At 40.9% G+C, this 26413-nt stretch overlaps 1 protein-coding gene across 2 annotated transcripts; it reads right to left on the bottom strand.

Moving 5' to 3' along the window:
- Window positions 1–1942: 1942 nt before the first annotated feature.
- LOC139463361 (uncharacterized) lies at window positions 1943–20844 on the bottom strand. 2 transcript variants are annotated; one of them, XM_071244615.1, is made up of 9 exons: window positions 20472–20844; window positions 14328–14639; window positions 12603–12636; window positions 8225–8328; window positions 7411–7479; window positions 6527–6648; window positions 3630–3813; window positions 2686–2720; window positions 1943–2062 (listed from the first exon to the last, which is right to left on the bottom strand). In XM_071244615.1, the coding sequence occupies exons 1-9, from the start codon at window positions 20656–20658 to the stop codon at window positions 1979–1981; spliced, it is 1131 nt and encodes a 376-aa protein (XP_071100716.1). In that variant the 5' UTR covers window positions 20659–20844; the 3' UTR covers window positions 1943–1978. The 2 variants fall into 2 exon arrangements, with proteins under 2 accessions (XP_071100716.1, XP_071100715.1); XM_071244614.1 differs by having other exon boundaries at window positions 6527–6651; window positions 20472–20842.
- Window positions 20845–26413: the final 5569 nt, after the last annotated feature.

Genomic DNA, 26413 nt, shown 5'->3' with positions numbered 1-26413 from the left:
GTTTATTGGATCATGCCACTAACCAGGATGTGTCACCGTGGACGAGGATGATAGTTTGCTATCTACGTTCAGTAACTGTGTCTCATGTATAGCTAATTATTGGTCCTTGTATATATACCCACTAAGTGAAGTGATATTGCCTGTTTGTAGTCGTAGGATGAGTGAGTGAATATACCAGCAATATCACGCCGGGGGACACCACAAATGGGTTTCACACATTCTACCCGTGTTGGGAATCAAACCTAGGCCTTCGGCTCGAGGAGCGAACGCTTTAACCACTGGGCTACCCCATCGAAACCAGTTGTAGGATAAAGCAGCGTTATGTATTTGGTTCGCATTCGACATCACTACTCCATCTACATCATTGTAGTTCGCCGAGTATTGCCAAAACAATGGCTGATGGCATGAGCAGCGATCCACACTGTCGGGTACATTCGGTCCACCAGATCCACTACAGTAGCCACGGGGCCTATTCTGCTCCAAGATACTCCTGGGCTGAAGCTAGGCAGAGTAATGTTGGGTTTCATTCCAGTTCACCTCATCCAAGGCGCCGAAAATCGCTGTGCAGAGTTGTGTGTACAGCTTAATAGATCCACTGTACATATTCCTGTCGTGTGTCTATCACATATAGTTTTTGGACAGGTCCAGAAGCCTGGCCAAAACGAGCTAAAAGAGCTGATGTCCTAGTTTTGTTTTAACTAGGAGCAAGTCCTTGGTTCAAGACGGATATTATTATATTAAGGCTGTCGTATTCTTAATATCTAGGCTCCCCGACTAATTCCAACATTTGGAACCGCCTTGCATAGCGAGGAACAAAAAAAGGAAAACTGTCCAATTGGTTACTGTATCTTCACATGTATATTCACTCTATTCAATCACACCCTCATGCCAGAGAAATAGAAGCACCTATACAGCTAATTCAAGGAAAACATCTCACATCCGCCAATCGACACTTGAAGAACCGGGTTGGAATTGGTCTTAAGCAACCCATGATTGGCGTAAGGGGCAACTGACAGGTTCGAGTGGTCAGGCTCGGTGACTTGGTGCATGTCATATCCCAATTGCGTAGGTGGATGCTCATGATGTCAATCACTGGAATGTCTGGTCCAGATTCGATTATTTTCAGGCCGCTGTCATGTAACTTGAATATTGCGGAGAACCCGCCGTTAAACAACAAACATCACCCAGCCATGCATTATGTCCCACATCACCTGACATATGTTCAGTTCACCATGTCTTAAATCAAATTGGACTGAAGCTGAAGACTCGGGTGTAACTTTTTTTGAATAAGCTAGCCACGTGTTGACATCATACATGAGGAATGTGAGGTCAGTAATCGTCAATTCTCCATAGACATTAATAATTGAACATTCAGAAAAAAATTAAATCAGAATGATATTTTGTTGTTTTAATGCCACCGACGTTAAAGACAATACAAAAGGAAAATGCAGTCATCTAATGCCCCCGCCCATCTATTTGTAGATATCTGCTTATGAAGACTGAAATGATGAACAAAGGCTATATTCATCTTCCAAAATACATGTGGGAATAAAGCTACAACAGTAAGGTACACGGTGAGACAACAGACAATATTGAAAATTGAAGAAGCACAAACTAAGCGTTATACATTATGACACATGTAGGAAATCTATACGAACTCAAGAACTAGATTGTTAATACTGAATTGAACAAAATGCCAGTATGTAGAAGGGGAAACGGCCTATGTTTGACCTTAAAAATATGGAAATCGAACGACATCCTACACCACATTATCCGGTTATTAGTTCTTTTGTTTTTTCACTTAGCGAAGTCTAAAACATCACTCGTTCCATACTTGATCATATCGACCCCACGCTAACCCAGCTGGTGGTGCGGTAGGCTACATCCTCTGTGGGAGCCAATATTATGAACGGTGCCCCCCCCCCCCCCCCCCCCCCCCATCACAAACACACACACACACACATGCACAATGTAGAGGCTAGACTGCGGAGGCTTCCTGACCGGGAGGAGCTGTTGGCACTAAAGGTAGTTTTTCATGCGGCCCACTCTCAGAATCTGGGACCTGAAGTCAGAACAAAATTGCCACGTTACTTGAACTTGACATGATGACATTTATAATGCAATAATAATGGTATATATGGTGTACCGTGGAAAAAATGTATTAAACAACAACCTACATGACAACAAAGCTTTGCCTTTCGCATGCTTACAATGCGGGCCAACTTGTTATCGCCAATGTCTCTAAACTGGTTCCGTGGTTGGTTCGCGCAGCTAGCTATCTTAGTGCTTTTAGCTAACAGACAGCGGCCCAAAAATGTGGTATAAATATGGAGCATATCCGGTTATAGATGCGCATGCATGGCATCCTTAAATACGAACTGAAATAATGATAGATGTCTACATCTCGAAAGTTTGTTTTGCGTGGTAAAAGCTACAACAAACTACTCTCCTAATGTTTGTTTTGACAGAGCGATTTCACTTCACAATTAAAATTCAAGTAGTCCGTTATTTGACTAGAATTCGATACCGAGGACCAATGACTGCTGTGCTATGTGTCATCTAATTGCAACCTACGAGAAATCCAGATAACCACGCCTCTCTAGATACAGAGAAACACAGTCAACGATGCCACTACAGGGCACAGCGTTAGAATTCGTTAAGAAATTCTAGGCCAACAAATCTTACCTGTTCTCCACTGCTTTGTAATTCGACTGTTTCTTCTGCAAGAGAATAAAGTAAAATATGATGAGGGTGTGCAGCATTTATTTTTTGTAACAAGCCCTCCTAGCCAGTGAACTTTGGGAACTATTTAATATACTCTTCCCGAGACGGGTGTTTCAGCCGCTGCAACCAAAATATTTAATATCATTATGTGTACAGAATATGATAAAGTTCTTCATGTTTGATTGTTTGTGTGTTGTTTAATCGAGTATGAACCAGAAAATCAAGTGATTCACATCATGAGCATCATCGTGGTATCGATCCACGCAATTGGGATACGATGACATGCATCAACCAGGTCAGCGAGTCTGACCATCCGATTCCGTTAGTCGCATCTGACGACAAGCATAGTCGCCTTTTTACGGCAAGCATGGGTTGCTGAAGACCTATTCTAACCCAGTTGCACCGGTCTCGTCATGCGTGATTGGCGCCATTCCATAGCATACGAGTTAGCCGAAGTTAGAAATGTGCGAAATACAACACCATTGCACCAATACGTATTACTTGACAATGTTTTCGACAGAAACGAAAGTTGATGGGGCTGACATGTTCAAAAGAAGTTACATCACAACAAAAGAGAGAAAAGGTTTTTTTAAATACCAAGCAGGATGATATTACACTACACTGGATAACACAAAGTGTAGGTCGATGCCAGACAGTCCAGAAAACAGAATCTCAAGATGATCATCCATTCCAGTATCAGTGATATTCATCCGACATTTTGACCATCCGGTATCCATTTCAGTCGCTTTTTATGATAAGCATGCTATATATATGAGGAACATTTGGTGGCACAAAATGACCTGGAGATATGACTAGGAAGTCGCTTTGTGTCGACTTAAGTCGACTTGAACAGACATAGTTTCAGGATTGGATAGTTAAATCGATGAGGGTGTGTTTTTCCTTACTTGATAGTTTGTCTCTGATTTTATCCATGTCATCTGCAACGTGAGATAGGCTAATGTCGCAATGACGGAGGGCTTTCGTTAGCATCTCGAACCATTTGTTGGGAAACTGTCTCTTCACTGTCTGGAGAAGCTCAGCGGCTCCGTCTTCTCGGCCGTTTCTGTTGATATAATCACGCAATCGCTCCTGGAAAGACACGAAATCATTCTAACAACAAATGCTGGAAGTGTATGTTATTTTCGAACCCCCAAGTATACATGTATGTCGAAGTTGGACAACACCTTACTTCGTAATCTTTAATCACTCGCTTACATCTTTAACCCAATCTATTAACTCCTCAAACCATCAACTTTGTTTAAGGGACACCTGGTACCATCACATATTTTAAATGATTTTATGCCCTATGGAACTTGTTTCGGCATGTCATCAAGACGTTTTCTGACATCGAGTTAAATTAAGGCTCCGTCTGAACAAAGGTCTGATTTCTCACATCCTCTTCATCTCCAGGGCCTGCATTTCTGGAAATCTACACTCTATCCTCTGGACCCATGCCCGTGGTTCTCGCAGTCGCAAATTACCCGCCATTTCAATTTGCCAATTTGATTGGCAACTAGGTCAAACGTACCAGTCAGAATGCGAGTTACAAAACAGACTCAGGGTTAGGTTGGCGATATCAACAACATAGCGGCTAGTCCCATTGATTACGATAGAGTTTGCGAGACATTCAAAATAAAAAAAAAGACTGACACGCTAGAGAAAGCCCTCAATAATCATTTTGATGCAAAGGATGTTTTCATGTCATTTAAAACTGGCGGTGGCTTTGGTTTCTAGGCAATACGAGTTACCTCCCTTACCCTTTTTTTCCTCCTCTCGATGTTTTATTGCTCGGTAAAATGTTAATGAAAACAAGCATGAAACACTCATGAAATATTTACAAAATTCCTAAATAGCAAAAGGCACCAGTTCAGCATGAGTCTGATAGACATGCAAAGTTTCGTAGAGAAATATTTAACGGTTTCTGAATTATGCTCCGAACCCTATCGGGCCGAACACACGCACGCACACACACACACGCACACACTGACGGAACCCATTTCTATATCCCCCACCAACTTCGTTGGGGCGGGGGATAATTAATGGCGGGTAATTTGAGATGGCGAGAACCACGGGAATGGATCCAGGGGTTAGTGCAGGTTTATCGAAATGGCCCTGGAGATATATACTACTCAAAATTTGATAAGGATCGTAGATATTTTTCTGAATAAAAAAACAAAATAACTGCATAACTGGCAATATTGTGTTCAAGTGAAATCAAAAACGTCTCCAACACACGTGCACGTGCATTTCATGCCATGGGAAATGCGTTTCACATCACAGTTCATGCTTTTGCTACCATTGCACGATTTCCAATCAGGCAACGGTGTCTGATTCATTCTGAAACTGTAAACTCAATTGAGTGTTTACACTACGTTTATCTACGCAATGCCCCCTCAACGTGTAAGGCGTCGCCTGACGACAGAACAACTGGGTAGATGTATTGGAATGCTTGATGCTGGCTATTCACAACGTGACGTTGCCAATGCACCAAACGTCAGCCAGAGCGTTGTAAGCAGGGCCTGGTCCCGACAGCAAACTTTTGGTACAGCAGCACACCGACATGGGGGTGGTCGTCAGAGGTCGACAACCCAACGCCAAGATCATTTTGTGGCTCTTCAGGCACGACGTCATCCCTTCTGGACAGCAACCAGCCTACGTAACGACCTCCTGAACGCCTCGGGGGTGAATGTGTCCACTCAGACGATACGGAATCGTCTTCATAATGCAGGTCTCTACTCGAGAAGGGCATGTGTCCGAATCCACCTGACTGTTCGACACCGGCGGGAGCGACTGGAATGGGCTGAAGATCATGTCACTTGGACACGGAACGATTGGGTTCCAGTTCTGTTCACCGATGAGTCCAGGTATTGTTTGGACTTTACAGACAGGAGGCAGCGGGTGTGGCGACGACAACGTGAATGTTTCCATGATGCCAACATCAGTGAACATGACCGTTATGGTGGTGGTTCCATCATGGTATGGGGTGGAATCAACAGAGATGGAAGGACAGATCTTCATGTCCTGGAGAGAGGAACAATGACGGGGGTGAGGTACCGGGATGAGATCCTCGATGTGTACGTCAGACCCTACGCTGGTGCTGTTGGCCCTGAGTTCATCCTGATGGATGATAACGCCCGTCCTCATCGCGCCAGGGTGGTTGAGCAGTATCTTGAGCAGGAGACAATTGTCCGCATGGATTGGCCAGCGCGCTCGCCGGACTTGATCACGATTGAGCATGTCTGGAACATGCTGCAGGTTGCCCTTTCACGCCGTAGAGCACAACCCACGACTTTGGCAGAGCTCGGACATGCCCTCGTGGAAGAGTGGAACAACCTTCCCATTGGGAACATCCGGGTGCTTATTGACAGCATATCTCGACGTTGTCAGGCCGTCATTGATGCAAGGGGAGGTCATACTCGATATTGACACTTCATCGACTAAGTGTAATGATGGACTATCCCTCATAACTGTGTAATTCTTTCTCTTTTTTAATGAAATGCCTTTTGGTGTTTGCAGATTTCAAACATTCCATATTGATACAAGTTCATGCCGTTCATGAATTTTCATTCATAACATGATTAAACACGTTTCTGAGTCACAGTCATGTCTTTTGTTATGTTTGTGGTAACTTACACACATATCACCTAGTGATCCTTATCAAATTTTGAGCAGTATATTTCTCAGTGCTTCACACTTAGTGGTAAGGTAACGAGAGACAGAATACACCTATGACGAAAATGAAGGAACCTTAAACATCGAGTGAATGCCAAACTAATGACACCATGACACAACACGTACTTACATCACTATACGAGCCAAAGTCTAACCGTAGTAGGAGGGGTTTCGGATCAACATTTTCAATGAAAACAGTTTTTATTTTGTTGTACAGTATTCCGCCCTTTTCCGCGCTGGGAGCCTCTGCTTCTACTGAAATGAGAAGCTTCCGTCAATGGACAATGGAAACAAGTGGCCTGGCAGTTAAGTGTTGTGAAATCTTAACTCATCAAATACCGTGAGTGAGTGAGTGAGTGAGTGAGTGAGTGAGTGGGTGGGAGGGTGAGTGAGTGAGTGAGTGAGTGAGTGAATGAGTGGGTTTGGTTTGACATAATCGGGGCGAACCGTTATTCGAACCCATACGACGCAGAGAAAAGGGCTTCATTTCTTAAAATCATTTGTTAACATTTCCTTATAAATGAGATAAACAAATCTCCCATTGTGTTGCTTCACATCATATCCATGTTGCAGGTTCTTAGAAACTATGATTCTTATGTTCATTAAACAAATTTTCATTTGTTTTAGGTAACATTTTAATAAAAACGCCACGGACAAATAACGCTAGACATCTGGCACAGTTCTAGGGTCTTCACCAAGGCGGATCGAGAGATTGTATGGAAAGGGGGGTCATATTTTGGATTTTTGGGGCGGTTAAATTTTGAATAATTAACTACAGAGGGTAGGTGCGTATTGGGAGACATTATTTAAATGAGTGAGTGAATATGGTTTTACGCCGCTTTTAGCAATATTCCAGCAATATCACGGCGGGGAACACAAGCAATGGGCTTCACACATTGTACCCACATCACATTAACCACTACCCGACCGCCCCTTATTTTAATGATACAAGGTATTATCCTCAGTGACAGACATATCCTCCACCTCACATTCACACCTCACTCACACACACACCTTTGGATCCACAGGGATAACCGTCTTCTCCGGATGTTACCACTTTCAACTTGTTCTCTCTTCGTTTTACTGAAATTACAATGGAAGGGTTGCGATACAAATTCAACATCATACATTCGTTAACTGCTAAAAAACATCAATTGTATGTTTTAATACCACGATATGGGCGGATAGCTTTGGCATTAGTACAACGATTATGAAGATGTAATTTAGATACTCTAGTGTTGCAATTTATGCTGCATTTAAACAAAAATGGCTTTTCACATGACGAACTAATTACGCCATCCATTATATATTGCATTCGATTACTTTCCATCACATCAATATTTAATTAGTTGGAGTACCGATTTTTTCAAAGCATTCTGCTAACATGTTGCGTTCAATTGTCAAAGCATATGACGTCATGCATCGTATGACGTCATAGTATTCCCGCGTGACATCATGTGTGTCGTACAGATAGTCGAACACACGAACAAAGAAAAAACAGCTTTGAATTTACAATCTCCATAATCATTATGCACTTTCAGACTTGATGGTGTTATTGAATATTTGAAGGTGCCAAATAAATGTCCGGGCATCAAATACCCAAAAACACCCACAAATATGAAAGAAAGTCCACATTGTTATCTTCTTGGAATACGAGTACATGCTGACACATTGAAACCAAAAGAGGGTATTGATCTTTATAGGAAATACAAGTAAAACGGCTGTTACTATTTTCATGCACACTGTATTCAGTTAACAGGTGTACTCATGTTGCATTAAAAAATAAAAGAAAACGCTCATATATTGCGATCTTTTCAACGCCACCTACGTAGTATGACCAATGCAATGATGACAACTATCGCGATGACCAACAGCACCCCCAGGATGATGGGTGCAACCGTGCAGATTCCTGACACACAAGGCGGGAAAGTCCTGGAGGAGACAGGCATAAATTATACAATTCATCATACAGCAACCATTACTAGTGTGAGGCTACCGATTTAACAATAACTGGCAATTTTATAATATATTGTTTATATATATATACCTATCATATCTCACACTATCCATTTCTCTATTTTTATTTCCATCCTGAGTGGAAACGTGTCTGAAAGAAAGGTTTATTAAACTTTTATTACATGACTTCGGCAGAGAAATTAGAACCTGACAATCGTCGTCCAGCAGGAAGGGTTTGAGGAAGCACTGGATGGATGTAAGTGAAGTTGACCCCTCTTTGTCAGGCCTTCTGCTGATGTTAGGAGGCCAAGAAGTGGTTGCCATATAGTGGCTGTTTGAGTACCGATGGACAAGGCGTTGGATTTTCTCACAACGATCCTGGGGTACAAACAACTTGCCCAGGATTGTGTCGAAGAGGGCTTCGATGAACTGGAGAGGTTGTGTGCGAATGGTTTCTAACTTTTTGGTGTTGATAATGATGGTGAAGTGGACGTGTGAAATCGAGGTGTCGAAGAAGAGTGTTCGAATCCTCGTTGGCTTGGATGCAGTCGTACATATAGGTTTCGAAGACTAGGCCTTGAATGTGCACAAACGATGGGTTTGAGGCGAGTAAATAGCCATGAGCGCCGGAGAAAATCCAAATGGGGAGCACTCGCCATTGGTAGTGTTGGCCAAGGAACGCAAACCGGAGAAAATGGCGGTGCTCTGGAATGAAAGTGACGTGTAAGAACGAGTAGAACAAGGCTGATCATGAAGTCGCTGGAATAAAGAATCGCTCATAGTGGAGCAATTGATGTCATGCGAAAGTGTGAGAGTGTCTCCAGGTATAGTTTGTTGAAAGATTTCATATTGAAAATGTGACTGTTTTTCTTTGGAGTAGAAACCTGATCTTATCGGTTGTGTGCCCAGACACTCTACTGCCTTCTTCACAAGCAACGTGATTATGGCGTCTATGAGGACAAGAAGCTGTTGGAGACCCGTGAAGATGCGGGGTATAATATGTCTTCTGCAACCCTCTCTTGCCGAAACAGGCAACTATGCTTGTCGTATGTGGTGACTAACGCCATCGGGTGGTCAGGCTCGCTGACCCCGGAAGCCCGGTTTCTGCTCTCTGGGCAGACTCTATCCATCAGCACACGGGGCGGACTATAGCATAAAGATCCATAGTTGCCACTTCCAAAGCTATAGCATCCTGAAAATGTGTTTGCTTCAGTGTCAAGACAACGACACGAGAAATATTTAACTTCGCCATATAACGGCGACTAAAAGGAGGTATAAACATATATGGCAGCATCTTTCCTTCATATAAACCCGTGAAAATCTTCTGCAACCCATGCTTGTCATTAGAGGCAACTAACGGGATCGGGTGGTCAGGCTCGCTGACTTGCTTGATGCATGTCATCGGTCCCAATTGTGTGGACTCAATTATTTACAGACCGCCGTCATATAGTTGGAATATTGCTGAGAGCCACGTTAAACAACAAACAAACAAAAAGAAGCTGTTTGGCTGGATAAAGATGTAGACATGTTTGTACCTTGTTTGGGGTGTCGCCACGTGAGGCAGAGGATAATCTGTTCGTAAAAAAAGTCGAGACACACATAGGCTGTCTAGGATGGTACAATTTAAAGCAACCGTGCCTTGTCTTCCGCCTACCGGATCAGAGATTATCGAAACTTCTGGAGGCAGAAGAACCCAGTCGTTTCGCTGGCGTAGTGAGTCACTTATAGGTAGTGGTTCCCGAATGTGGGAGAATCGGTGTTTCCTTTGGTTCCTGAAAAGGTGACGTGAAGAGAGGCTAACTGATTACTGAGGAGGTCTCGGAGGTCCAGTTGAGAGGAGCAAGGTCAGTCGTCTACGGTCTTTTCTCTGTTCTTCCAGTTGATTCCGCTGGAGACAGAGTAAGTCAACAGTGACTTGTAGGGAAGCGTCTCTCTGAACCTCATGTGCAAACTCATGTATGCGCCCTGTGAAAAAAGAGAGTGTAGACCATGGCAGTTGGTAGAGCCAACTTTTTTATTGGTCATCCCATGGGCAATGTTGCAAAACATCACATCTACGAAGTGTGGTGATAGATCCCACGTGGTGAGCCAGGAGGTCTTAGGTAGCTGTCGTTTTGTCTTGGATGAGGGGCACAGCACCTCGGATGCAAGGTTTTTCTGGGGAAGGTGCATAAAATAAGGTCGATGAAAGTGCTTCAGTCACAGATAACATTGTGCAAATCAAAGGAGTGACCTTCGAACTGTAGTGTCTAGGTGAACGAGGTCCCTGTCGTCCGCTGAGGAACAAGAGTATGGACACTTATATCGGGAGCTAAGGTTGCGATGTGACCATCCAGTTTATGGATACAAGAGTATGCATGTCTTCCCCAATCGACAACGACAGTACCGAATCAGTACCTCCTTCCGCATTGAGAGTCGGTATATCCTCCTCGGTGGATCAACCACAAAAACTAGAATCTTCAGCCAATGTAGCTCCCAAGCTTCATCATCCAGGAGTTTCGACATAGCTGATCCGATCATTGTACTTATCTGGATTGCAGATTAACTACAACTAAAGTGTTTCAGCAAAGGACACCCTATCATCATTCATTGTCACATCAGCCTCATCGCTGAACATCAAACTTCTTCTGAGACTCATCCTTAGGATATGGTAACCAACTTAGACAAAGCTTTGGCTCTTATTGTTGTCTTCGTGATCGGCTTCAATCTCTGATTCAGTATCCATAAACTGGATGGTCACATCGCAACCTTAGCTCCCGATATAAGTGTACATACTCTTGTATCCCTAAACACACACAAGCGTGATAACCTCTTTATCATATAATGTCATTCTTCAATTCTGTGCTTCAAAATCGCCCCCCTCACTCACAAACATTACCTTAACAAATAAAAATAGTTGGATTTGGCCGAAATATGTTTGAATTGTTACCTTGTTTCGTTTTGTCGCTCTGTGTACATCTGACTACACTTCTTAACGTTATGACAGGACAGACCGACTGTCAAGAACGTCTGACCATGGCCGTGACGTCTCATAGACTAGGGTTAGAGTAGCTTCCCTTTGACAAAGGGCAGTTACTCTAGCGGACAGACCGATGGATTGCCGCGAAAGGCAAGTAAAAACAATTGTTGTTTTGCGTATATGTTGCTTTGCCACTGTATAAGAAACAGATTTCAGTTGGAACTATATTGGCTACTGTCACTGTTCGACTGACACATCACTTACCCTGTGACGTAATAAATATTAATGCGCGCATTCCATGAAAACTCGCAATGTTTAGGTAATGTTTGTGAGAGGGAAAGCGATTTTGAAGCGCAGAATTAAAGAATGACATTATATGATAAAGAGGTTATCACGCTTGTGTGTTTGAGGATGGTAAATATCCTGTATTAGGAATAAACACTATGTATTTAGCTCGCCAAGGCTCACTAAATACAACGTTTATTCCTAATGCAGGATATTTACCATCCCCAAACACACTCGCGTGATAACCTCTATTTATCACTTATGTTTTCTGTCACCACTGTATTTTTGTATTTGATACTGACCACTGCCATCATATTGTATACTGTCATTGAATAGTGTGCTACCGCTCTATTGTGTACTGTCATTGTAATTGTCGTGCAGTAATTCGTATTGATTTGTAAACCTAGATAATTTTACGACACATTTGTTGATTGAATACCACCTGTTGGTTGTTTGTTGGTTCTATTACGTACAGATTCCTGGGTTACCATATTGTTTGAACTTGGTAATCGACACGTAACCAAGGCAAAAACCAATGGATTCCTTATAAATAACAATACGTCACATCTGTGTGGCACTTTGGAAGAGAATGAACTGACTGGGATAGACATTGATAGGCGCATGTAGGCCAACCAGGATGCAAAGCGCGCATTACCAAGGTCTGGGAGGTGGCCACAGGTACGTACTGGTGAATAAACCTTAGCAGCTGAAACCTTTATTTAAGACACGTTTCCACTCATAATAAATTTTTAAAAAGGGATTTTGTTGAAATTCCACGTGGTAATAGTAACTTTATCCAAAAAATATTTGCATCAAAATTTGCAATTAGTAATATAAAATGTCAACGCCAGGGAATAATAACTCTCGATTATCGGCCGACACAGGCTACATTTGGTGTAAAGGGCCAAATAGTGTTGCCAATCAAACGAGCGGATCACTGCAAGTCAATGATAGCATCAGCTATTTACGAAGAGGGTAGACTTATCCTGCTAAGAAAGGTACTTACATATCTGTTGTAGATACTGGCACACACGTGAAATCTGTAACGGTAAAAGAGAGGTACCAACTGGACAATTGAAGAAACAGAGAAACGAAATGAAATGGTAGTCAAATACTATTTGACATGGAACAGTAACATCGATTTTTGTTTCTTTACCCAAATATGAGTTGTAATGTACACAATCAAATACAGGATACAATTTTAGCAATTACTATTGTTCATGGAAATATACAGTCGGGCAGGGCAAATGAAAGTATACACTTGAAAAGTGGATTTGACCAATAAAACGTTGTTAAAACTTTACTAGGCTGAAAACAGTCGCCGCAGCCCTGTAAACTTAAGGTCCAAAATACAACGGTGATACCCGAATCAATTACATCACCGTCGAATAACCATTTCTTGGATGTTCCATTTTAAGACACCATCAAACATGGCTGTATACTTTCTTTTGCCTGGCAGTTTATATACTGCTTAAGTGCTTACCAGGTGTATACATTAAAACCCGTAAATAAGTAAAATTAATGATAACGAAACTGTCTTGTTGATGCTGGTTCAGTTAAATAAGATTCGAAATCGATATAGGTACATGTCTGGTATGTACCTCATATTAAAATGGAGTTTGATTATATTTACACCCATACAAACAGCTTCCAATATAGTTTACATACTTTCACCTCAATGATCGGAGAGCGGAAGGTCCGAAATTCTATCCCCGGGGGCGTCATACCAAAAGACGTTAAAAGATGGTACTTGTTGTTACCCTGTCTGGCGCTCGGCATAAGGGGTTAAAACAAGGACTGGTCGGCTCGGAGCCAGTATACTGTGTGGGGTATTCATGTTAAACTGCGGCATGGTATCTCAGTGAGCTAGCACTATAAATCGGCATCAGTCCGGTCTAGTACAAGCAGTCACACAAACACACACGCGCGCGCGCGCGTGCATGCACGTCGCTATATAAGTGCAATAATCTTGGACGCGACGTTAAACCCCATTTCACCTCACCTCAATGATATTTAAATGGGTTGCGCGGGTGGCAATGAACTGATCTTATGCGCCACAACTTGTTTTGCAGAGGTGCGTCCCTTAATCATGGGTTGGAAATCCAGATTTACTCCGATTATGTTCCTTGATCGCTCAGAACTGTATACGTGCTCATTGTTTTAATAGTAATAAACGATCATTTCGGAGTTCAATTCACATTATTTCCGAATATACAATATGTTACATTTGACCACTTTCTGAAAGGCACGGTCTATTCATAGGAACCGTGTCAATTTACACTTATCAGAGGGGTAAACAAAGTATGTGATCTAAACTGCAGAGTGATTTAGGTCGCTGACCTTGTATGCGTGCGTTCGAATCGCGGGTTGGACTCAAACCAAACGAGTACAGGAATTTGTGATTTACAAAACGTGGGGGAGGGAGTTGTATTCCAGTTATATTACTGCGTGTCAGCTTAATGTGGGTGGAAAGCCCGAAGTGGCGTTTAACACCTAGAAAGGTGCTGAGAAACCTAAAAACATAATCAGGTCGAAACGGAATTGGAACCCACAATCAAAGGTTTCTGGCGTACCCATGGAACGCAACAGCAAATTGTGGCGCCATAGACTACCAGGCCACCTGTACTCCCACTTTACAAAGAATAGAACAATTGTTACTATGTTAATCTGACAAGCATTAAAATGCTGTTTAAAGCAGCATTAAACCAATTCATATTCAAATTACGCTTACTTGATGCCAACTCCTCGCCTGGTTCGCAGGTCGTTTCCTGGCACACACACAGGCTGGTGCCTTTTAGAAAGCAGTCACATCCTACAAGGGGATTAGGTCTCCATCCGAGGCTGTTGTCACAACGACACTTGAAGTTCTGTGATGGGGACGCGGCTCCGCACTCAAGCTCACCTTCCCCGCAAGGAGTTTTTCTTTCGTCACAGTTCGGCTGGGTAAATGCGGTGGAGAGTTTGGCATGGGACTGGAACATCTCTGGAGAACATGGCATGCATGTCACTTGTTTCTCGATTGAGTTGATAGCTGCGTATTTCCCTGAAATTATAACCATTAGGAGCTTATTAGGGAACTGAATATTCGGAGGGGGGGGGGGGGGGGGGGGGGTGGCAGGTGGAATGTCACTAAATCAAGTTCTCCTTCGTCTCCGAAATGTTTAATACTCTAGTCCAGATCAAGATATTGATGTTACCATCATCGTCGACACTCCTGTTTGGCAGATAAACATTACATTACTGAACATAATCTCATTAATACAAATTTGTCTTAAATTTATTTTCAACTACATACATATACTGATAAATCATATTACTGAAAAATCTAATAGATACTAGTATATAAACAGCTTGCATTACGGTTTACGATTATTCATTACGATTATTCATTCATTGCTCAAAAGCATTACGCACGAACCATGTATTGATGTTTTCTTTCATAATTTGACTGCTTTCGGCTTTACAATCTGGCCCTGGTGAGGGAACAGTTCGAAACTTTTATGTCGGATAAAAATCTTAATTCCTTAAATTTTGCGTGAGGGGGTTAACAGCTCTGCAAGTTTTCAAACCGACAAAATCTTACTAAACTAAGCAATAAATCCGATCCTATTTTCACCACGAGATCGTTATCACTATCAGGTCGACTTGAGAGACGTAGCAGTTAACTTGGCCCGCAAGCTCATACATGATGTTTCTCTCGGTTGAGTGCATTATGAAGAAGAGAGAAACTGCTTTCTCCTTAGCGGTATGCAATGACTAAGGGAGGTAATTCGCCTGGGTATGTTACGGGTATAAATAAGGGTCGTGGAAAGCAGCTCGTCTCTCTCGCTTGTCAGCACGGCAGTAACACTGAACATAAGTGTCAAGTTCTATTATGTCTCAAGACGATCCATCAACAGGAAAACTTGACGCCATTTTGAAAAAATGGACACTAATCAAAGATATATTGAGAGTGCTGTAAAGGAAAGAAATTCTCACCTAAGAGAAGAATTTATTCAGCAAGCGAAAGGTTTGAAAAAGTTTAAGACTGAAACAGAATATTCTTGGTCAAGGGAAGGAAATCGAATTCAGTTTAATGTTAATTCGGAAGTTTTAGAAGACTTACTTAATACGAGACAAGCCATTCAGAATGGGAATTATGATGATATGTCAAGATGTGTGGAAGAAGCTATCGGAAAATTAGAGAAAACAAATAAGCTGATAAAAATTGCGGATTCGTCTTAAGGCGTTTGGGAGACGGTTAAACATTATGTTTCCAATGAGTTCCATTGATTCGGATGATGACAAGAAAATTGAGAAAGCTGAATCAAAAGCTGTCAGAAGACTTAAATAGAAACAAAATCGCAAGTCTATCGAGTGGCGCGGTTTTCACATAGATACAAACATCCTGTGTTTACCTGTTCCTCAGGCTCAGAGGAAGTTAGATAAAGCGATTGAAACGATTACATTTATTTTAGTGAATAGGCGATCTTATCAACCGGTGTGGCATGTTGCTGCGATTATCGGACAAATCATAGCAATGAAACTAGTTAAGGGAAATGTTGTACAATTAATGACTAAGTTTCTCAGCATTGATGTTTTGACAGCTTCATCGTGGAACTGCAACGTTACATTGTCGTCAGAGAGCATTGAACAGTTACAGTGTTGGAGAGAAGACATTGCTCGTTTGTCGAGAACAGTACTGATAAGGAGTACAGTTCTGAGTCGAGTTGTGTACAGTGACGCCAGTGATACCGGATATGGAGGGTATTGTGTTGAAATGGATGCTGCTTATTCCCATGGTCAGTGGTCAGAAGAGGAGGCTAAAAATAGTTCTACATGGAGAGAACTCAAGGCCGTTTTTCTCGTTCTGCAACAGGGTACGCACAGACTTGAAAAGTGCTTGAATGTCAGCGTTTCAAATGAAAAGTCCTTATTTTTACAAATTTAACCAAAAGTGCTTGAAAAGTACTTATTTTTAGCCGAAGGTACTTGAAAAGTCACTGAATTACGTTATGAGTCGAATTCAGAACAAAATCTCATAATTTCATATATTCAAGACACATAAATCGTGCGTTACGTTTCTAACAATTAACTTCTGTGTGTTGTCATTATTGATAAGTCATTCGAAAGCTCTGATCGAAAACAGGTTGTCCGGTTTTCGATATGTTTTTTGAGCGGTTTCGAACACGTTTTCTATCACGAATACTTGCACTATAACGTGGGGTGTGGCGTCACACAGTAATTGTAAAAACCTAGAGTCAGCTGATGGCTTGTTTTTAAGATAAAGTTGTCTTTTAGGCTGTAAGTGAATGAGATGTTTTACAGTTGTTCATGTGATTAGCGAGAAAACTATGAATGTTTATTTAGCGTTCGAAAACACATAATACGGGGATATATATTGTATTAATGTCTTATGTTTGCAATGGAGGGTTTTTTTCAACAAAAGGTAAGTACAAGATAAGTTTTTTTCAATATGCTTCAACATGGGGAAAGGGTCAGACATTGCACGCTTGTGACAGTTGTCCTTGTGTCTGGGGGATGGGGGTTGAAGTTTATGGCAGTATTGCTCCCAGACCTGGCGGGTAGCCAGGTGCGCGGAAGCTATGCCCGATTTCTTAAAAGTACTGATTTAACTTCGAAATTTTTCTGCATCCACCACCATCTTTGTTTATTTGACTTATTGAGTTGAATTTTGCCTTTGACTTATTACATTTCTTGGTGTAAATGTACAAACTGCATGAAATTGCTTAAAATTCAATCAAATGTTTAAAAAATATTCTGGGGGAAAACCTGCTCACATCCCTGAGTGAACATGATGAAACATCAAATGGTATAATCAAATTATAGTAATTGGTTATGAAGCTTATGATAATTTAAAACAAGTTGTTTATTTATTAATTGTTCTAAAATGTGGACATGTTTATCGTTTATAAGCATAGCACAGCAATGTGACTGTCATTCCAATTGAATATATTTTTACAAACACGTTTGATTTACATTTCGTTTTAAAATGTTGAGTGACCTAAATAGGAAGAACAATATAAATAAATATGATAATCACGACCTTTCTAAACATTGTAATTGTACTGTGTATTTGAAACAACAGTGAAAATTCTGAAATTAAACATTTATATGAAGTGGATTGCAGAGGTTTGTACTTTTTGTTATTTTTAATTGAATATGCACCTTTAAAATCGTAAGGTTGTTTTTGAAAAATGGTCCTTGAAATTTTGTCCAAGGTACTTAAAACGTGCTTGAATTTTGGAGGTCAGTCCCTGTATGAACCCTGTGCAAAGTTTTATCTCACAACTGAGACATCGTAGAATATTGTGGTGTACTGACAATCAAAATGTGGTTACCATAGTGGATAAGGGTAGTATGAAACCGCAATTACAAAGAATAGTTATGGACCTTTTTGAGTTGTGTTCAAGTCAAAAAGTTAATCTGCAGTGGATCCCGCGTTCAGAGAATGAGACCGCAGATATGTTGAGTAAAATTGTTGACTTCGATGATTGGTCCATTTCGAATCAGATATGTAAGCATATAGATGCCAGATGGGGTCCTCACGATGTAGATAGATTTGCATCTTGGTACAATGCTAATTTGCCATGTTTTAATTCCAGGTTTTAGGTTGTGGGAAAATTGGGTTGTCCCCCCTATTGGTATGGTAGCAAGAACCTAAAGGCACCATTGTTGTGCCCGAATGGCATTCCGCATGCTTTTTGCCGCTTATCACTCGCAATTTTTCGTTTATTCCACAGGTGATAGAACACATGTATTTGCCAAATTCTAAACAAGCTTATGTACCGTCTAGGATTGGAGGTAGATTGTTTGGAGAACAAGATTTGCTGTTTAATATCCTAGCTCTGCGTGTTGATTTCAGCATATGTTGAATGTGCAATTTCTGTTTACGGATGTGATAAGTTGCGCTTATGGAGAGGAGTTAAAGGCGTTACCTCCTGGTGTGAGGGGGTTGGCAGCAGGTTTGCCTGATCTGCTGACGAATTGTATAGCAGATTCCACTACTAGGAAATACAGATATGGTATTGATGCGTGGAAACGGTGGGCACATTCTTGTTTAATGGCTGCGAGTTTACCGATTTCACCTTTGCACTGCGCATTATATTTGCTGCCTGTTGTTCAGCGGAATGAATCGTTTGCCCCTGTGCTAACTGCGTTTTATAGTATTCGCCATGCTCATGTGATAGTAGGATTGCAAAGCCCGACTGAGAATGGTTTAGTCAAAAATGTTTTAGAAGCGGCAAAAAGAACATTGTTGATGTAACAATGCTTAATCCTACACTTTGTAATTGAAGGATTATGTGTATATGCCTTGCAGCATATTCAGGATTCCTGAGATCTGCAGAACTATTACACATTAGACGATCTGACATTGTCTTTTATGAGAGTCATATAGTGTTATTTATTGAACAATCAAAAACGGACATATACAGAATTCAAAATTATGTCCCTTTACAAGTTTGGAAAAATACTTTGCCTTATCCTGAATATTGACTCATTCTGATGAATATATCTTTAGAGAATCGTTTATAGATGCCTTTACGCCATTTGTGTGCAACATCAAAAGTTATGGACTTCATAGCTTGCGTAGTGGTGGGGCGTCAGCAACGGCAAACAACGGCGTACCAGATCGAATGTTTAAAAGACACGGACGTTGCAGAAGTGAAAATGCCAAGGACGGTTACATAAAAGATCATCTTCAGAGACGATTGTCGTTTCCCTATCTCTAGGGCTATAGACTTTCTTTGAGTCTCTGCCCGTGTCGACTCTGCGACCGGGTCATTGTAAATATTGGTGTTATTTTGTATGTATATATATCTGGGTTTGTGGCATTACATAGTATGGAGAGGGGAAATGATGTTTCTCTCGGTTGAGTGCATTATGAAGAAGAGAGAAACTGCTTTCTCCTTAGCGGTATGCAATGGCTAAGGGAGGTAATTAGCCTGGGTATGTTACGGGTATAAATAAGGGGCGTGGAAAGCAGCTCGTCTCTCTCGCTTGTCAGCACGGCAGTAACACTGAACATAAGTTTTTGTAATTCATTATTAATATGTATGATTGAACAAAATATTTATGTATGTTTCTGTTTGCAGAATTTCAATTCTGACGAGAAGGATTGTGCGATCGGGGAAGATGTGGAGTGTGGGAAATTTCATTGAGCAGTTCCGCCCCTGTCGGGCTGGTTTATATATGTACGTAAACACCCCATTATGTGTCTAAGTTGGCTGACGAGTCGTCATAATACGTTAAAAAAGTTATTTGTAATCTAATCAGTTTTGGAAGTTAGGCTGGCGAGCCGTCATTTTACGCTCGTGGAAAAATGATGTAAATGTATATTCCGTTATGGATAGGGATGACGAGTCATTATAATACGTGCAAGAATTATGGCCTAAATGGATTATCGGTGATGGAATGGGCTGGCGAGCCTTTTATAATACGAGTGTAATGAATGTATATTCCATTATGTAATTGGCGGAAGTCAGTATATCTTGCTAACATGCTCGTTTTAAGTCATAACACTGTTTACATGTACCTCCTAAGGTTATTTACATCAAATAGATATTCTGTAAACTCCCTAGAAAAGGGACTGTTGACTTCGTTGGGAGAACACGGTCCAGAGCAATTTTCTCTATATGTCTCAAGGAATTAAGGAATTAAACTTTTTAACCCACGTCGAGCTTTTGAACTGGTCCCTATAACCGCACACACATCGTTTCCTGTTACGTCACATTAAGGCATCCGCATCAATAGATATGTTAAATCGAAAGCGAAAGCAGACGCCTACATAACAGGTCAAATATTGATTACACAAAGAGGCTGAGTGCCAAACTGAAAATCAAACCACCGTGGGTACGCCAAGGGTTCATCCTACCTGCGCTGCAGTTCACTTCAGGTGCACATGTATTTGTTGTAGTATCTGTGTCAGCGTCGTACTGACAGTGGTATTTAGTTCCTGGACTCTCTCTACACTTATCGTTTCCAACAATGTCTTCAGGACACATGGATAAATATGAGCGAATGATGCAGGAAATCAGAATAATCCTGGTTGAATATCCCATCCCGTTATCCTTTCGCTATCCTTGTGTGTACCAGTTACATGTTAGCGTCCACTCGCTTCTGCTTGCACCAACCTGTCCCACTTGGGAATTCCTGATCTAAAAATACGGTATGCGTAATATAACATGCTGATACCAGAGACCATATAATAGAGCTGATACCTTCATTAATAATGAATACCCTTTTTGTGTGAGATTAAAGAAAAGACAATGAAGTAAGTCTGCAGGTAAAGGAGCACTTATCTAAAGCAATTATCCGGGACTGGTTGTTGCAATTGTTATTTTTTTTCCCGTGAGTACCCGGATGATAACGTAGACTAGTTCGCGACCTGTGCTGCGCAATTCGTTTTATAGATAGTACATGTATCAGGGCGTAGGGTCACATTGATCAACAAAATGAAATACAGTTTTTGGAAATAATAAGGAAATGTAGGTATCTTTGTGGGTAGCATCGGTAACGGTGACGAAGTTTTGATACGTCACTTGCTTGGTAAATGTGCGATTTTCGTTTACACTATTTTGACTTGCAACACAAATAGCTTATTTTGTCGTGTTTATATTTTAACAGTCAAAATGTGCAAAATGTTCACTAAGGAAATTTATTAAATGCCTGAATATTCAGTTATTTTACAAATTGACTGAAAAATATGTCCATCTCTATTATTATGACAACAAATTCCAAACACTTTTATGTTTAATATCATCACCAAGAGACTGAAAATGTTCCGATGAAAAGTACATATCTATATTGTTTGGCTTCTACATAATACATAATACACTTCCTACATAATAATCTGTTGTGATGTTTTTTAGGCCCTATTGATCGTCTTAATCAATTTTGGTCAATCTGTTAAAGAAATGGACAGATTTTTCAGTCTGAATGACTGAAATATTTACACATTTTATAAATTGCCTGAGAGAATCACATTTTACAAATTGACTGTAATATACAAAGTAAAAAAACTTGTGAAAGCAATGTCTATCGCGCATGGAAAAATTAACTAGCCAAGACGCAGAGGAACAAGAATGAATCTGTCCAACGCTACTGCAAATGAAGGAACACAAAATGCGAATATCATAATTAAAACCTACCAAATTTATGTGTATAATTTTAGGCAGCTTCCTTGTTCGAGTAATGTATCCGTGAATATCCACACAAAGGAACAATATCCCAAACGTCTGCAGATGTACAAAGAAACGTATTCGATGTCACGTGTCTCTGTAACAATCAAATATTTAAAAATATATATATCGTTTCGGGATATAACCCGTGTTCGTTTCACAACTGATCACTTAGATTGTTTCAGGTGTTTCACATAGGTGTCAAGTCTCAAAGGTCGGCTGAGAAAGCCCACGTGACAACTATTTTCATAACGTCCACGGTTCCTAAAATAATCCATTGAGTTAGACAACAATGAGCAATTAATCAATGTATTATCGGTTAACCCTTTGAAAAAAGTATGTTGGGTTTTTTCACAAAGGATATGTGAACACTTCACGCAAGGTTATGAGTGCATTCCCTTTGTTTTAGGAAACCTAGACATGTAAACACTCACTTTTGTCATATCCACCGAGCCAGATAACAGTGATTGATCAATCAATGTATTATCTGTTTAATCCTTTGATGACTACGAGCGATCCGCTGACTTACAAAAAAAAGTAAATCAGCTGATCATTCATCTCTTGCTGGACTGCCACGTGCATATTACATAACACACATTTCACCTCACTTCAAACCTGGATTTAGATTGAATAATTTCCCCAGACATAATAAATGCCAAATGGGAACCTTAGTCAGGTATTCGGAGTGGTGCTACCACTAATTATACCTGTAATAAATTCATTAACTGAGCATCAAGTGAATGACGACAAATACACAAGTGTATGGTTTTACCAGAACACGTGGATGGCAACAAGGGAGTAGTAATCGTATTGTCGACGCAATCCGAAATCCGAAAATGCTTTCACTGCAAGGATACTTTTTTTTAAACTATAACAATCAGGGGTATTTCCAAATGACGACAACGGATGAGCTCGGCCGTTCTTTTTGCCTGTTTGTTTAGGCTAAAGAAAACAATTAACATGCGCCCTTTGTCGAAATCTTTACAGATCACGGCTAACCAATCAGTGTTCAAAAAATGGTGAAACAAATATTGTCCCAAGTTTATTTTGCTGTCCTTTCAGACGGTGGCCCAGTCTCTTGCCACGCTCAGTTGCGTTGCGTATCATCCGTGTACTCACGGGGAAAAACAATAACAAAGGCAACAACCAGTCCCGGAAAATTGCTTTAGATCATTGCCCCTTAAAATAACCGTTTAGGGATATTTGCATGACAAATACTGGGGATTACCTAAATATCGGATCGGGTAATATTAAAATCGGATTACAAAAATAAAACGAAACGTGCGTATCTGGGCAAATGTATATCAAGTGTCCACAAGTATAGATGGAGGTTGGGGTGGGAGTAGCCTGTGTGTCTGAGTGTCTAGGGGTGTGGATGTGGATGCAAATCACTTGTGTGTGAAACGGGGAACTTGAAGAAAAATATCCTTACTAAAATGAAACGTAAGTGATAGGGATTCGTTTTCAATTAGGTGTGCCAATCAACAATTGGTGTTCATTCTACAAAAATATGCAGTTTAAATATATTATTACGACATTGTTCGGGGCGGTTTAGTTTAGCTCAAGGAGTTGAGCTGGAATCAAAATGTATAACCAACAATAAAATAAAGTGAGAACTTTAACTGCAGTGCGTAAGTCCTCGAAGAAGAACCATTTTGTTGATGCTATGTGTTTAGAAGGTTTAATAATAATTAATTAATAGGTCATTTATATTGCGCTACATTACCAAACCTCAAAGCGCTACACTATTATTACCCTGGTCACTGGATCAGTGTGCACTGGATTTCATTCTCAGCTCCCTAGGGAGTATGCAACCCAAGCTGCCTATGAGATGCTGAAGGTTTACAGTCATATTAACTTCTCATCCTACTGGGTACCCATTCATAGCTTGGTGAACAGAGGCATATTTCGAACAAAGTCACTTGCCTGAGGAGACACCACCTGTGCTAAATGAGCTTCAGTGTGTGGCAGGGGTCATGTAAACTCAGGAGTCACACAAAGGTTTCTCACTGGCGTTAGCATGTGAGGTGCTTTCTTTCAATGATGTATGTGTTGGGGCTTCCTAAGTAACATGTACTCATGGACATAGGTCCAAGCTGAAGTTACTAAACATAAACAAGAATAAACATAAACAGAGGAGCAAAAGAAACTATCCCTATCAGTTCACTGAATCACGTGTTTGCTTTTCAATTGAATATATTTCAAGTATTAAATATTTTAAACAATGAACTGTGCCGTCGAATAGAACTGAGCGATGCCGGGTGTTACCGGACAGCTAACTCTTTTTCCCCATTAATATCTGCTGTGTTTCATAACATGTAGGTGGCACAGGTGGCCCAGTCGTCTAAGGCGCCGCGATTCGCTGTGCAGAACTGCGTCCCTTTGGCACACCAGAAACCTATGATTCGCTCCGATTATGTTTCTAGGTTTGTCTGCACCATACACGTGCTCATGGGTTTCACCGAAGTGGTAAACGTCTCAGACCTGCATCACTTTGCGATTTCCTCCAACATTAAGCTGACGAGCCGTGATATAACTGGAATACTGTTAAAAGCGGCGTGAAACCCAACTCACTCACTCACTCATAACATGAAAGAATAATTAATATATACAACGAAACTTTCAATGATAATCAAATTCACACGTAAAGACGAGTAAATGCCGTCCAGCAAACCTATTGCAGATAGATATTTGACATCGTCAACTTTTTGGATTTTGTAGTGTTGTCGGCTCGGCCTAACTGTCGCTTCGGACTATTCCTAGCACTCTTGTCTGGCTATTCCGAAACTCTTGTTGGGCTATTCTTAACACTCTTGTTAGGTTATACCTAACACTCTTGTCGGGCTATTCCTAACACTCTTGTCAGGCTATTCCTAACACTCTTGTCGGGCTAGTGTCGAGCCGTTCCGAAAAACAGTTGTAGAGCTTTATGATTTTTGTTGTGACCGAAGTATCATTGGTCCACCGTGATACCGTTTGTTTTCTTCGTGTTCAGGAAGTAATAAACTCTGACCTCGTTCCTGTTACTTAAATTTGCATAATATAGTCCGTTCCAGTATTTGTAACATGCATGGCGGCACTGTGCGAGTATTTCACATGACGTCCTGAATAAATGGAATAAATGCATGTATGCTTACAATAGTATTTGTTATAATGGGTTTTGTCACTTGAACCAAATTGAGAGACAATAGGTGTCCCCCCTTACAGATAATAGTTTCCCACTCCTGGGACTCCTAGGACACAGCATTTTATATACGGGACGGGTCTAGCATGATAGTGGGGTCTTTCACTGATGGTTAAGGTAATCCACAAAGTTTTGAAGCCAGCTAATTTTCTCTGGTGTTACCACTGCCCGCTCCTTCCCTAACTGAAGTGGTATTCTCAAAGAAATGTGGGGATGTCGATATTAGAAACTATAAAACCAATCTGTTCCTGGTCTATTGTTTTTAAATCGATTTACCCTTTCATCCACACCTAGAATGTTTTTGACAGTTGTCAACAGGTCTTCCCAAGTGCGACCATAACCAATTCCTGACATGTTTAGAACCGAGTCGGCCTGACGATTTTCTTCTGTTTCCGTCAGGGGCGGTGGGGCCTAGTGGTTAAAGCGTTCACTCGCCACGCCGAAGACCGGGGTTCGATTCTCCACATGGGTACAATGTGTGAAGCCTATTTCTTGTGTCCCCCGCCGTGATATTGCTGGAATATTGCTAAAAGCGGCGTAAAACCATACTCATTCACTCACGCTGTTTCCGACAAAAGTGTTTGGTGACAACATGTTATTCCATTGTATTTATAGTGTGATGTATCAAACATTGTGGTTTTCGGAACACTGTATATCCTTGATATGTGTGGAAGCAATAACTGACGAGAGTTATGACGTGATCAAAGTTGATTGGAGATACATTGTACTTTTGGGGGCTCGGGCTGTAAATACATATATAATAAGAATCATAGAAAGATGAACAGATATATTACTGAACACAAAAACAGACAGATATATCGCGCCATATCAGTTGTTACCTTGTGTCTCACCAAATATCGTTTACTGATAACATTTAAGAAATGCTATCACTTTTAATTTGTGATAATGTATTTTTAATGTGATGAAAACTTCTGCTGTATTTCACATTAAATATTATTTCGTTATCTATGCACTTGAGTTGAGCCACAGAGTAACACAGATGTAACTCCATGGCAAGTAGATACCCATGGAGCTAATTATTTTCACATGGACAGTAGTGATAATAATCAATCACTGCTGTTGTTTAAAAATATTATATTCGCGGTAAAATAGGGCCAAAATAGGGCGCTAAACACAACTCACTCACTCACTCACTCACTCACTCACTCATAGCTGAATTCAAGCAAAGAATTATCGATATGGATAAACAAGACTAAACAGCCCCTACTTATAAATCTCTTCTAAATTGTTTAAAGCTACTTTATGAACAGGTAAGTAAATGTATACAGGCAAGCGTTATCGCGATTTAGCTGTGGTTGTCACGCCTTAATGACGTGGGGTGTATCTGATACATTGATACGTATCTGACACTGATACATTATGTGTATTCGCTATCGTGAGTGCGCCCTGACAAACCGAAAGTAAAACGTGTACGGAGTTTCCTACGAATGT

The sequence above is a fragment of the Haliotis cracherodii genome, unplaced genomic scaffold (assembly GCF_022045235.1).
Source record: "Haliotis cracherodii isolate W230 unplaced genomic scaffold, xgHalCrac1.p SCAF_16, whole genome shotgun sequence".
Lineage (NCBI taxonomy): Eukaryota > Metazoa > Mollusca > Gastropoda > Lepetellida > Haliotidae > Haliotis > Haliotis cracherodii.
Note: the sequence above shows the minus strand (reverse complement) of the source record. Positions and strands in the feature narration are given on the sequence as shown.

Excerpts from the sequence above, each read along its gene's own strand:
- LOC139463361 (XM_071244614.1), bottom strand. The coding sequence starts at position 20,658 with ATGGGATATTCAACCAGGATTATTCTGATTTCCTGCATCATTCGCTCA. Across the intron at positions 3,814-6,526 it reads ACTTTGGCTCGTATAGTGAT|GAGCGATTGCGTGATTATAT; the intron begins GTAAGTACGTGT and ends GTGTCTTTCCAG. Across the intron at positions 2,063-2,685 it reads TACAAAGCAGTGGAGAACAG|GTCCCAGATTCTGAGAGTGG; the intron begins GTAAGATTTGTT and ends TTCTGACTTCAG.